The sequence below is a fragment of the Botrytis porri genome (assembly GCF_014898465.1).
Source record: "Botrytis porri strain MUCL 3234 chromosome Unknown BPOR_008, whole genome shotgun sequence".
NCBI lineage: Eukaryota > Fungi > Ascomycota > Leotiomycetes > Helotiales > Sclerotiniaceae > Botrytis > Botrytis porri.
Window position 1 is genome coordinate 2691092 of NW_024066082.1, and position 15206 is coordinate 2706297.

Consider the following 15206-nt stretch of genomic DNA (forward strand, 5'->3'; position numbering starts at 1 on the left):
ACTCTCCTTTTATCGAAATGAGTCACTACTAGTACTAATCATTAAAAAATCCTTAGAATAATAATCAGAAAACCGAGAGACAGACTAGAGAGAAACAACTTTTCCCATCGAACTTTTCCTATCGGAAAGTGGGTTCAAGTGGGGTAACATCGATTGATTACCCATACAAAAAAAGTCCCTCGTATAAAAGGTAGGCATTTCTTCCTAATGATCCAATTGAAGAAAAATCTACCACTTAGCCAATCTAGATACTGTAGAGGCGGAACTTGAAGCAATCCAGCGTACTGACACAACCAGAGATTATGAAAGGTTTCGATGGGCATATGCCTACTCAAACAGCTAGCTCATGAAGCGGTTATTAACGGCTAGATATCAGAGTCATCCTTGACTAGTATCACATGACGCTGTGATTACTCATCATACACACCTTTTTTCAAGACTAGCTTGAACTAAACGATTATTATTATATAAGAGATAATGAGATCTCTTAAGAATCTCTTTTCTCTTTAGCTTTCTTATTCTAGTTGTTTGACCTCTATTAATAAGCTCTAGTATATGATCGTATCATCATCTACTTTTAATACTCAGACCTACTAGTATTAACTCAGTAATTACTTAGTCTTATAAGATATATCGTTTACAAGAGTCTTATAATTTAATATTAATACTTTACTCTCGAATAATGAGCCTACTAGTAGGTGTACGAACTCATGAAACAGCTTATAAGTAAAGTATAATTCTATATTAAAAAGATTAATTTTAATAGTTCAATTATAATTTAATTTTTTAATAAATTCCTTTAAAATTAAAATATATAACTTATAAACATAAGAATTCTATATAATTTAAAAATTAAATCAAAAAGAAAAAACTCAAAACTTTTATAATTGATTATATAATCTCTTATTAAGTTTTTTAATAAGAAAACATAATATTAAACTTTTTAAATCTAAATCTTAAGTTTTTTAATTTCTTTTTGAAAATATTATATTCTGATACTTAATAAACCTAAAATCTTCATCTAAAGAATATTTATTACATAATTGAATTTTAATTACATCTTGAAGTTAATGTGTTTTAATGTAAAATTGTACTTTCTTTTTAAGTGTCTTATAAGTCTGTATACTTACTAGTAGCCCAATCAATAGACAAAACATCCGCTAAACATGATTAGAACATTCGTATGACGACAATATCTCTGATGAAATACCGGTCAAATTAGTATCGACTAGCTCGATCCAACACATTTATCAGCGTACACATGGCGTGATTCATGCTTCTTCTTTTGTTTCAATCAAATTAAGGTTATTTGCTCGAGTTTTCATTCTCTGAGTTCAGCCATCGATTCTATCTCGTAATGTGGCTTGAGGGATTTTTTAGACTTTCGCATTCTTTCCAACTGTAAATTTTTTTGAAATGAAATTACAGGAATGATGATTGAAAAATGGATCCAATTTAATAGGTTGCCCTTTCTTTTTGTTACTTGAATCGATATTGAAAGATCCGATCCGATTCAAATCGGCCTCATTATTAGGTATAGGATCTACTAATGATCCATTACAAACTAGATATATAAACCTAGGATATTCTTCGAAGAGAGCCTACAACAAGCAAGCGAATTCAATACAAGCGCTGATTTCCAAGAGGATCATCAACTCTTCTAAAATCGTTTGGTCGTTACTCGCATATGTCCAGCATTCATTTCATATTTTTCGACGAAATAAAGCATTTCGGGGAGAACATTTATAGTGTATCGCAGACTTCCCAATGGATCTTTGGACAGGTATCAGAAGGAGCCAGTATAGTATCCTTTCGGACAAAGACTTGGACAAAGACTCGATCTCATCTAGCCGCTGTGGAAGTCTCTTTACTGAACCATTGAAGTTATCAAGAAGTACATTGATCACCGTCTTAATACTGTTGGCATCTATCATCTCAGGAATCAGTGGTTATCTCATAGGAAGGCATTGGGTAATAAGGGGCAACAACAGTTTGATACAGTGTAAGCTTCTACATATGTACTTCCAAAAATGCGTTTAAAGTTGATTCCAGGCTAGTGAGCAATGTCCCCATTACTTTCGAACGTGAATTCGACTTCGCTGAGGCCCCTTCGAACTTCACGAACCAACGCTGGAACTCTCTTTTTCCCCTGAATGATGGTTTCTTTGAACACCTTGATGTCGGACCCGACCCTGTTACTTTTGCTGTCTTTCATCAGCTTCACTGCCTGGTAAGTGACTTAAAACATATCATTTGTAAAGAACATAATCAGGCATGCATAAGTCTAACTGCTCGAAATTAGGACGGAATCCGCCATGCCTATTGGCTTATACGTAATGGAAACCATTCAGAGGGAGGAAATTCCAGTCATGCTGAGAATTCAGCAAATGCTCGTGTACAGCATTGCCTAGAGTATCTCCGGCAAAGTCTCATGTGTACAGCTGACACAACAGTCGAGCCTGTGGGCAGAGGATCCAAAGGTAAAGCTATTGTACAAGGATTTGGTACTCAACATTTGTGTAAAGATTTTCATCAATTAATAGAATGGACTTCTCAATGGGAAAACCCATTCGAAAAGATTGAATAACAAGGTATATCAGCATGTAGACCATATCACTATCTTAGAGACAATTGGGGTATTCAAGAATAGTTTTATCTTCAATTACATCATGTTCGTGTCATTCACTTGTTTTTATTCGATTGTTTTTGTGATTTCTTGAAGGGAAAATTTGAATTACATGTAAAATTACATGGATTTAGGATCTTGTACGATTGTAAGACAGATTTTTTCTTGAAATATTGTTTAATAGATTATTTTGGAGCCAGGAGGAGGGAAGCCGAAAGAAGCGAAGCTGGGAGGGGAGTTAAAAGAAGAAAAGTCAGAAGGGTATTCAAAGGGAGGGAAATTAAAAGAGAAATCGAAAAAAGTAGAATTAGAAGAAAAGTTAAAAGAAGAAAAGCTAAAAGAAGCGAAATCGAAAAAGGAATTAGAGAAGGAAAACTGAAAAAATAAAGCTAGAAGAGGAGGTGAATACATATAGTACATTTACTAGGTATAATAGATATTATAATGTTTAAGTTCTCTAAAATTCGATATAATTTAAATATTTCAAGTTTGGTTGCTCTCAAAGGTTTAATTAAAATACAATTTTTTTTCAAGCTTTTTATATCCTTAACTTTTATAAACTATAAAAAAATTAAGAGTTAAAAGATAAGATTCAAGCTTAATTCATAACTTGATAATAAAATGTTTATATTAATTTTTGAATTATTTTAAAAGCTTTTTAGTATTATAATACCCCTTTGAATTAAAGATAATATAAATATCTTTATAATATTTCTTATATTTTATTATATGAATACTAGAACTAGATTCTTTTATATCTTGAAATATAATAAAAGATTTATAATTTAAAAAATTACTTAACACTTTTTTTTACCACCCTTTATAATGTCAAAAAAAACTATATTATTATTTATATAATTATAAATATAATTTGAAAATTTAAATTTGAAAAAAAGAAATGTTTAACTTATATTTATAATATTCGAAAGTAAAAATCAATTTCAAATTAAAAGAAATGTTAGTTTTAAAGTTTTATTAAGAAAGTTTTTAGAAAAAGAAACAAGAAAGGGAAAAACTAATTAGTTTTACGATTTTGAATTAATTTATTTTTAAAATTTCCAGTATTAAAATTAAAGTAATAAATAATATTTTGATAATTGAATTAATATCTTTTTTTAATCACTTTTTTAGGTTCTTTAAAAGCTTTTTAAACTCTATTAATTCTATAATATAATAAGATACAATATCTATAAAGAAAAGTAATAAATTAGTAATTTGAAACTTTTAAATTAAAATATATTTATTTTATAGGGATTTTTATTATATAAATTATCATCGAAGGATAGAATTTTCAACAAATTTCTTTTATATAATAAATAAACTATTTATAAGTAATATGCTTCTTAATATTTTAAATTGTTTTTCTATATTAAATAATTTAGTCGAGTACCCTACTTTCGGGCCACCCCTGTTTTGAGCCACTCTTTACTATCAAAAATCTCAAAAAATAGAATTTTTAACTTTCTTCTTTATAGACAGAATTTATTAAAAATTTATATATATATATAATTCGAATTGTTCTAAATCTAATCTGAAATTTTTAGATTTTTAGAAATTTACTGTATTGAGATCTAGAGCTTCAAAATATCGATTTTTTAATTTATATGGGAATTACAAACAAATTTAGAACTTTTATAAAATCTTTAATAACTTCTTAACAACAATTATCAACAGAAAACTGTATATTTTTTGAAAGTTTTGAATTTAAATCTACATAGAAATTCAAAAAGAAAATCCAAAAAAATAACAGATATAGAGATATAATATATCATGAATTTAGAATAGTATAAATAATCTCTACAATTTTGAGGATATCCTTTTAAAAATCTATTTATAAGAAGTTTTCTATTTTTTTTATCTTTTAAAATAAATGTATCATAACTTTATAATAAAGCTTTTTAGTTTATTTTTAGCAATTTTTATTAAAAATTTATTAAAGCTTTTATAAAAGTTTTAAATATGTATGTAATTCATATACAAATTTAAAAATCGACATTTTGAAGCTTTAGATTTCAATACAGAAAAACCCTAAAAATCTAAAATGTTTAGATTAGATTTAGAACGATCTGAATTATATATATAAATTTTTTTAATAAATTCTATCCATAAATAAGAAAGTTAAAAATTTCATTTTTGATGTAAAAAGTGGCCCAACAGCTTTTATAATATTCAAAAAGAATTAAATAAAAAGAGAAAGATTATTACAATAGAATAAAAAATATAAAGTTTTTATGAGTATATCGAAGGATTTAATAGGAGGAAGGTTTTTAAATAAAATAGATTTATAATATAAACGATTTGAAGAACTTGAAAAGAATTATTTAGAAGGTTGCTCAAGAATCTTATTAAAGAAGTTTAAGGAAAAGTAGGTTTTTATTCTTTTTTCTATTTACTTCATTCAATTAGAATTAGATATAAGTATATTACATAATCTTAATATAGCTAGATAGAAAAAGAAACACGAAAAACTAAGGAAAGATTTTCTTAGAAAAACCCATTAATCTTTATTATATTCGAATTAGAATATTACCTTTTACCCTTTTTTAAAGTTTTTGAATTAATATTTATTCGAATTGAAGTAATATTGTTGTTAGTATTAGGGAAAAGGGTCTAGTGTATTTATATTAGAATTATTAATAATAGGTTTATTATATCGAATATGATTAATGAAAGAGATTAAATTATAGATTCCTATAATGATCTGGGCTTTTTAGTATTTAAAGGCTTTATGAAGGGATTTCAATTATGAAGAAGAAGGTTTTTGAATATAGAAAAATGAAGGGTGAAAACTTTTCAAAAAGTTTTGCTTTTTTTAAGAAATATTTTATAAAAGATATATTAATATAGTATTTGATATTCTATTAATATGTTTATAATTATCCTATATGATGGAGAGAAAAGTTAGATCTTTTGAAAAACATTTATAAAATATCGATTTAGGTATATAGTACTTTATATTAATATATAATATTACTATAAAATATCGATTTCGATATTACCTTATATAATAGACAATATATTATTAATTATAATTGAAAAAGTAATAACCCTTCAATATACAGCATATATTATTAAAGTAATAACATCCTAATATTATTATATCTATTATTTCAATCTTATTTAATTATTTAGCCCTATAATACAATCTTATTCTTTATATTAATAAAATAACCTAATAGGCTTTAATATATTAAATCCTATATTAATAGAATAATCCTACCCCTTATGCGAGGGCCCTTTCATGGCATAAAAGGAGGGCACGGCCGTTATTTGTCTGGGAACATAACCCCAAGACCCCACACGACCCCCACATGATTTTATAAAAGGGATTTCACAAAAGGGGATTTCTTGGGTTCCTCATCCCCGCCTCCCATCCCGATCTTGCAACCGTAGAACGTCTCGTTGCCATTCCGCATGGCCTGCGACCTCGCATACAACTCTGACCACCAGGTTCTGATCTGCACACAGTGCCAGACGTGCATCGCTCCAGGGGCCCGAAGTATCGCGCAACACCTCCGAGCCGAACCCCACCGCCTGTCAGGTGATCTTTTGAAAGCTCAACTGAGCTACGCTCAATCGTTAAGTCTGAAGACGAAGCGTCAATTGCGAGAAGACAAACCTGCGCGTAGGGCTGCGCAGTTAGAGCATCTCAGAGTCTTCCACGGCTTTCAGTGTTTATCATGCGATCCATCCTTTTTAACCACTCACCTCCCACGAATGCGGGATCACATGGTGACTCATGGCCGGAAAGCGAGCGAGCACAAAGCGACCCCGCTATGGCAGGCATGCTTACTCCAAACGTACTTTACTGCACCGAGGTATGTTGATTACTTTGTGGTTGTTGCAAATCCTGGGCCCCATGGTGGAAATGGCGATGTGATCCCTTTAACCCGGTCGGAGAAGGATTCCATTGATCAGATTGAGCAAGATGCGTTGAATGTCAAAAAGGATCTCTTCAAGGCAGCTGGCGTCGTTCGGGACATTAAGGAATCTCGCTCCGAGAGGGTACCGTGGTTGCACGACGTCACCAAGTTCCCTTTTCACTTAGTTCATTTAAAAGACGAGGAGATTTGGGCTTCGTATAAGCTCCCATCGAAGAAGGAATTGGATGGAGATTACCTTGAAGCGGATGATCCTCAACTTGTTCGCATCCTCCATGCCGCCGAAGCTATGATGCGAGATGCCTATCAATTGTGCTCTGATACATCCCCCGATCGTAAGATGACTCAGCAGCGAGCTAACATCCTCAATGAATTTTATTCCGGAGCGAGTGGCAAGGCGGATGGGTTCCGATATCACAAGAATGCTTCGACGTTGGTCAAATACTTCCTGATCGGGAAACAACTCTTGGTATATTATTATCGAGTGGTGTATTCGGAGGATGGCTTTTTCACCGCCACGGAATCGGATCAATCATTACCACGTGATATTATCGAACCGACCTCAACCCAAATTCGTGCGATGGATGCTATCATGGAAGCCTTGAATATGGAAGATCCCGAAGAATCTGAATTAGCTTTGAAGCATGCTATTCGACGATTATATCTAGCCTTGATTTGTCACTCGATTGGAAGTGCACCGTTTAAATCACCGGTCTTGAGTTTTTGTGCTATGAAGAGTCGCATGATTTATGGGCGGGGATTGTGGGAAGAGCCAGGAAATTTTAATAGTTACCTGTCGGCTCTCACGTGGACGGCGCAACTGATCCTCTTTGGTTTTGTCTGTTTTCAAGAGCAAGAGGACGAAGATCAAATTCCCATTCTCCTCACCACGCTCTGCAAGAAGTTCTTTCAACAATTAGCCGAGACCCCCTTCGGTTACATTCTTCAGTGGCGTTTATATTTATTCAAGGTGAGTAAGGCTTCCATTGCTAAACACCAAGCTCGATGGTCTTTGGATCGACAGATTGTGGGGTATCGCGGGGTAGAAATATCCATGGAACAGATTTCGAACGTGGTGCTTTCGGAATTTCAACAAGCTCACTCTCTCCTGTACGATGAATTGTTATTTGGCATGCAAGATTTAATTTCGATGGTTTCGTGGCGGATGAAGGATGATCTGGATTCCGAGGATTTTGGGGATTCTTGGCTCTCCCACTCACACAATTCGGAATTTTTAGAAGGGGCAGATCTGAGGCTTTTTCGATACATCAAGACGAACACTAAATTGCACACCACTTTCTTCAAGGTTGATCAAGAGGGAGGGTTAATCTTGTGTTCGAAAGCTATGAAGATATATGAAGTGCAAGCTCAGGAATTCTTAAAGCGACTCTTGATCCTCTGTCACATTGCTCCTGGTCCACCTCTGCGAGAGCCCGAATTGCTTTCTATCACGTGGCGGAATATGGAACGACAGCGACATATTTATATTTGGGAAAAGTTGGTGATGATCTATACCCAATATCACAAAGGACAACAACAATCTGGTGCATACAAGAATAATATTCGATTTCTCCCGAAAGCTATTGGGAATTTATTACTTACTTATATTGCATATGTTATTCCCCTTCGACAAATCTTTCTTCGACAAGAAAATCCGACCGCTTTGATATCCCCGTACCTCTGGTCCAATCTTCAAGGGACTGTGTGGGTAGATGGAGTTATTTCGACTTGCTTACGGAAAGCATGTAAACGTGCTCAGGTTTCGATACTACACACTTCCAATTGGCGACAATTTGCTGCTTCCATCACGAAAGAGAAGTTTACTACGAGAGAACAAGCCAACTTTGATCTGGACCATACTCCTGGTGAATTTGTTGAAGATGAATCCGATTTGAGGGCGTTGGCCGAATTTAGCAATCACAGCTTTCAAACCTTCAATGTAGCTTACGCTGGAACGACCAATCTCACCATGAATACTATGTTGCATCGAGGCTTTCGGGCTTCGGCTAGTTGGCATTCCTTCTTTCGATTCGATTTCGTTCTGCAAGGGAAGCGAGCCTCGAGTCCATCGGATGCTCTAGTGTTGCGAGCCGCGAAACGAAGTCGATTTCGTCAGAGGCAAGGGTACTCGGAAGAGGATTTACTTCAAGTGGCTCAAAGATTATTCCCTTCTGTCACTTTTCAATTTCGTCAACCTGGTCAACGTCGTGGGGTGTTGACTACTTTTGGAACTACCTTTCACGAACAAGTCATCTTGATCTTGGGAACCGGCTCCGGCAAGACCTTAATTCCTATGCTCAGCGCTAGCCTTGCGGACGCTAGCACCACCATCATGATCATTCCTATGGTGGCCTTGCGGATTGACATGATCAAACGTTTTAATGCAGTTGGGATTCCCTCGGTCGTGTGGTCGGTGGAGTGTCGGGAAACCCCTCCATTGGTGATCGTATCGGCTGAAGCGGTTTGCAACGATAGCTTTTTGGAATACGCTCAAGGGCTAGTCTTTCGACAGAAATTGGATCGCATCATCATGGATGAGTGTCACCTTACCATTACTACGAGTGAGTATCGCTCTTGCATGACGCAAGTTGGGTGGTTCATTCGACAAATTCGTACTCAATCCATTTGGCTATCTGCCACCTTGCCTCCGGTGATGGAAGAATTATTCATCGAACAGAACAAATTGGTTTGCCCTCAAATCATTCGAGAGTCGACCAATCGATCTAACCTTCAATATCTTGTTAGTTATGGAGATGGAGTTGATTCTTTGATGGAGAAAGCGAGAGAGTTAATTGAAGTGTGTTGGCCCGATCCTAATATCTTTGATCAAAGTTGTGATAAGATTATTATCTACTGTCGCACTCGTGATGTTGCTGGCGCGGTAGCAGAATTGATGAATTGTCCTCTGTACACATCAGAATCCGGGACGGTTCGCGAGAAGGGGGAGATCATTCAACGGTGGCTCTCCAATCCTCAGCAACCCGTGATCGCTGCTACGTCCGCTCTCGGGATTGGATTTGATTACCCTCACATTCGATGGGTCATTCACCTCGATGCTCCAGAGCGGGTGACGGCTTTCTCTCAAGAATCCGGTCGGGCGGGACGCGATGGGAGGAAAGCTTCCTCCATCATCTTGTTAAATTCGACTTGGAGACCTCAACGTGATACCTTTCTTCCACCCGATCAAGCTACCATGCAACTCTACCTCACTCAACAATATTGCTCACGTGGCGTCCTCAGTCAATTCCTCGATCGGCCTTCGGATTGGCGTTGGTGCATGTCAAGTGATGAGGTCTGTCAAGTGTGTAGGGAACCTCATGAGGAACCTCGCCCCCCTCATTTGATATACACTTTAAATCCATCTACTATAGAAATTGAATCCACTGGCCCTCGAGAGATTCACACTCAAGATTTTCGACAGGATCAAATCCTCGATCGATACGAGCAGGATCTCCTAACCTTTCAGGATTCTTGTCTCTACTGTCGAATTCACCATCGTCGCTTCGATCACCTCTCTTCACAATGCTCTCGAAGATTTGATTGGATTAATGCTAAGGGGGAAGCTCTACAAGCGTGCCAATTTGACGAGAGAGATTGGATGCCACGATACATCGTGTGTTGGAATTGTTATCAACCACAAGATATCTGTCGAGTGGCCGATCCTGATCACGAAGAGAGCGAGTGTCGATTTCCGAACATGGTGATTCCCATTTGCGTGGCGGCATATAAGAGGGTGGGGGGGGTGGCATGGCTCGAGAGGCATTTTGAACGAACGTGGGAAGATCTTCTTGCGTATATGATTTGGCTTGGGGAGAGGACTGATTTGGAGGGGAATGAATGGGTTTACGGGAATAAGGTTGCAGCTCTTATATTAAGGGAATTAGAATAGAGTAATGATAATAATAAGATAAGAATAAAATAATGAATAAAGGGTTCTAGTAATAAAGTAAGAGATCAGGGTTAAAGTTGGAAGAGATTTTTAAAATGATTAAGAACCGCTACGTATTTTAAAAAGGGTGAGGGTAAGGGTAAGGGTAAGGGTTAGGGTTAAGAGATAATAAGAAAGGAATTAGGGTTAATGAAATATTTAAAGAATGAAATAAGAGAATATATAAAAGTAAGATTTAAAATTAAAGAATAATATTAAAAAGATAATAAAAGAATTTTATAGAATAAGGAAATATAGATTTAGAAAAAAATTATTAAAAAAAAATAGGGTTTAATAGAATTAAATAATTTTAAAAAAGAAAAGTAAAAAATTAAATTGAAATTAATAATTGGGTTAAGAATTAGGATTATTATTAAATTATTAAATTTAGAAGAATAAATTAGGATTTGAAATAATAAATATTGAATTGAAAATATAAAATGAGTTAGAGTATTTAATTAAAGATTATGAATATTATTAGGGTTATAAATTGGAATTAGGGATTTATTAAAGAATTAAAATTATTAATTTGTTAAAGGATTAGGGTTAAAAGTATATAATATAGAATATTAATTTAATAATTGAATTAAAAGAGGATTGAAAAATAAATTTAATAAAAAAAGAAAAAGATTGAAAGATAAATATAATATAAAAATAAATTAAAGATATAAGATATTAAATATTGATTTAAATAAATAAAAAAGTATATTTAAAGAATGATATTATTAAAGGGTTAGGGTTATTAATTTTTAGGGTTAGAATTAAAATTAAAAAGTAATAAAAGAATGTATAAATATAATAAATAATAAAAGTAGGATTTAATTGAAAAAAGAAATAAGATTTATTATTTAATATAAATATAAAGATTTTATAAAAAGATTAAGATTAAGAATTTTATTTAATAAAAGATTTATTAATTATAATAATAAATAAAATTTTATAAAGAAGAAGAATAAATAATAAAAGTAAGGTTTAGGGTTTAATATAAAAATAAAATTTATTAATGAATAATAAGATTAAAATTATTAATATAAAATAAAAAGGGAATTATAAAAAAAAGAGAAAAAAAAAAGATTTAGAAGAAAATAATAATATTAATAATAAAAAGATAAAAGATATTGATTTAAAAAAAAATAAAAAAGAAAAAAAAAATTAAATTAAATTAATTAGAATAATAATAATATATTTTTAAAAATGAATAAAATTTAAAAAGATAATTAATTAAAGGATTAGGGTTATTAATTTTTAGGGTTGGAATTATAAATTTTTGAAACGATTAGTATTAGAAATATATAATATAAAATATTATTTTAATGATTGGAGAAAAAGTATTAAAAAATAAAATAAGAAAAGATTGAAAAATAAATATAATATATAGAAAATGAAAATTTAAAAAATTAAAAAATATAATATATTAGATATTAATTTAGATAAATAAAATAAAAATAGATATTTTAAAAATAATATTATTAATTGAAATAAAAATGAAATAAATGAAAATTAAAGAAATTAAATTAATTAAAATAATAATAAGATTTTTATAGTGAAATTAAATTAAAGAAGATAATTAAAGGATTAGGATTATTAATTTATTATAAGATTAATATAAGAAATATGGGGTTATAAAATATTAATTTAATAATTGAAAAAAAGGGTATTAAAAGATAAATTTAATATTGAAAATTTAAATTTAAAAAAAAAAGATTGAAAAATAAATATAATATAAAATATGAATATAAAATAAAGATATAAGATATTAGATATTGATTTAAATAAATGAAATTAAAAAGGATATTTAGAAAAAGATATTATTAAAAGGTTAGGGTTATTTATTTATAAAGTGATTAGGGTTATTAATTTATTGAAGGGTTAGGGTTATTAATGAATTGAAGGTTAGAGTTATTAATGAATTAAAGGATTAGAGTTATTAATGAATTAAAGGGTTAGGGTTATTAAGAATTTTAAGAATTATAATTTTAAAGAATAAAATTTGAATATTTAAGGATTTAAAATAAAAAAGAATTATATAATTATAATTGTAATAAAAATAAAAATAAAATAAAATAGGGTTGATTTAAAAGAGAATTATAATATTGATAATAAGAAAAAGTAAAATTTTTTAGAGTTATAATAAAATTTAGAAAGATAATAAAATGTATAATATGATAATAATTGAATAAGGAATAATAATAATAATAAAAAGAAATGAAAAGAATAAGAATTAATAATATTTAATAAGATTTTTAGGAATTAAAATAAAGAATAAAAAAAGAATAAAATAAATTTAGGGTTATATTAATATTATTATAAAAATAAATTTAAAAAAGAAGTAAAATTATTAATAAGAAATAAAGTGAGATTAGAGATAAATTTTTTAGAGTATATAAAAATAAATAAATATAAGAAAATGATAAAAGAAAATGATAATAATAATGATGAAAAAGAATAGAATTGAATTAAGTAAAAAAGAAAAAAGAAAAAATAAAAAGAAAAATAATATTAATAATAATAAAAGAGAAAAAGAGAGAGATATAAAAGAAATAAAGAAAGATTGAAATTAAAAAGAAATTATAAAGAGATTAGAATAAAGAATTTATTAAGGGATTAGGGATATAAATTTATTAAGGGGTTAGGGATATAAATTTATATTATATAAATGATTAGGGATATAAATTTATTAGGGGATTAGGGATATAAATTTATTAAGGGGTTAGGGATATAAATTTATTAGGGGATTAGGGATATAAATTTATATTATATAAATGATTAGGGATAGATATAATTTAAATATTTAAAATAATAATTGAAATAGGGAGTTATTTAATTAGAGATAATATATTTAATATTATTTAAAGGATTGAAATAAGAAAAGAAAAAATTATTTGTTTATTAAAGAATTAGAATTAATATTAATTGAAGGATTAGGGTTATTGATTTATAAGGATTAGGGTTGTTGATTTATTAAGGATTAGGGTTATTGATTTATTAAGGATTAGGGTTATTGATTTATTAAGGATTAGGGTTATTGATTAATTAAGGGATTAGGGTTATTGATTAATTAAGGGATTTGGGTTATTGATTAATTAAGGGATTTGGGTTATTGATTTATTAAGGATTAGGGTTATTGATTTATTAAGGATTAGGGTTATTGATTTATTAAGGATTAGGGTTATTGATTAATTAAGGGATTTGGGTTATTGATTAATTAAGGGTTAGGGTTATTGATTAATTAAGGGATTTGGGTTATTGATTAATTAAGGGTTAGGGTTATTGATTGAATTAAGAGATTAGAAATATAATTGAATTAAAAAGAAATAAAATTAGAGTTTAGAATAAATAATATATTTAGAATTATTATAATAATAATATAAATAAATTTTAAAAGGAATAAAAGGATTTTTTTAGAAAAATAATATAAGATAATAAATATTAAAATAAAAAGTTGAAATAAAGAAAAAAGGGATAAAGATTTTAAGGATTAGAATAAAATTAAGAGAGATAATTTATTAAAAGATTAGGATTATTATTTAATTAAAGGATTAAGGATGTAATTTAATTTAAAGGATAAGAATATTAATTAATTAAAGGATTAGAGATATTATTTAAATATATAATTGAATATTAATATAATAAAGAAATATTTTTTTAAATTATAAGATTGAAATAATAAATTGAAAAAAAAAAATTAAGAATGAAATAAATTTAAATAATATTAAAAAAGGAATTTTTTGAGATTTATATATAATTAAATTTTAAGAATTAAAAATAATTAAGAGATAAGGGAAAAGAATATTGAGAAGATAAATATATTAAAGGGATTGAAATAAAAAAGGAATTATTATTTAATTAAATGATTAGGGTTATAATTGAATTAAGGGATTAGGGTTATAATATTTAAAATATTATTATTTGAAAAAAAAAGAAATTTATAAGATTATTAAAAAGGAATTAATATTAAAAAAATATAATAATAAAAAGAATAAATATATAGAAAAATAAAAGAAATATAATTAATAAAATTTATTTATTAAAAAAGATAAAGAATATTTAAAAAAAAATAAAAAAAATAAAATTAGGATTATTTGTTTGTTAAAGAATTAGAATTAATATTAATTGAAGGATTAGGGATATTAATTTATTAAGGGATTAGGGTTTTAGTTGAATTAAGAGATTAAAATTATAATTGAATTAGAGTTGAAATAAAATTAAAGTTTAGAATAAATAGTATATTTAGGATTATTATAATAATAATATAAATAAATTTTAAAAGGAATAAAGGAATTTTTTAGGGATATAATATAAGATAATTAATATTAAAATAAAAAGAAGAAAGAAAGAAAAGAGAGATAATTTATTAAAAGATTAGAATTATTATTTAATTAAAGGATTAGGGATATAATTTAATTTAAGGGTTAGGGTTATAAATTAATTAAAGGATTAGGGCTATTGATTTTTAAGGGATTAGAGATATTATTTAAATATATAATAAGGAATATTAATATATAAAGAAATAAAATAATAAATTAGAGAAATAGAATTTTATAAGAATTTATTGATATAATATACAAAAAAGGAGATTAGTAATATTATAATTGAGATAAGAAATAATAGATATTTTGATTTAGGGTTTTAGGGATATTTAGAAAATGATTTTTTAGAAAGGGTTAGGGTTAGGGTTAGGTTTTAGGGTTAGGGTTAGGGTTGGGTTAGGGTTAGGGTTAGGGTAGGTTAGGGTTAGGGTTAGGGTTAGGGTTAGGGTTAGGGTTAGGGT

The 15206-nt window shown here is 29.2% G+C and overlaps 2 protein-coding genes across 2 annotated transcripts; both read left to right on the forward strand.

Moving 5' to 3' along the window:
* Positions 1–1767: 1767 nt before the first annotated feature.
* Positions 1768–2587, forward strand: EAF01_006868 (uncharacterized protein; the record flags this gene model as incomplete). The annotated part of the gene is made up of 3 exons (XM_038915122.1): positions 1768–2002; positions 2058–2230; positions 2303–2587. The coding sequence occupies 3 exons, from the start codon at positions 1768–1770 to the stop codon at positions 2585–2587; spliced, it is 693 nt and encodes a 230-aa protein (XP_038770077.1).
* A 3453-nt stretch (positions 2588–6040) lies between these two features.
* Positions 6041–10396, forward strand: EAF01_006869 (uncharacterized protein; the record flags this gene model as incomplete). The annotated part of the gene is made up of 1 exon (XM_038915123.1): positions 6041–10396. The coding sequence occupies one exon, from the start codon at positions 6041–6043 to the stop codon at positions 10394–10396; it is 4356 nt and encodes a 1451-aa protein (XP_038770078.1).
* Between the last annotated feature and the right edge of the window lie 4810 nt (positions 10397–15206).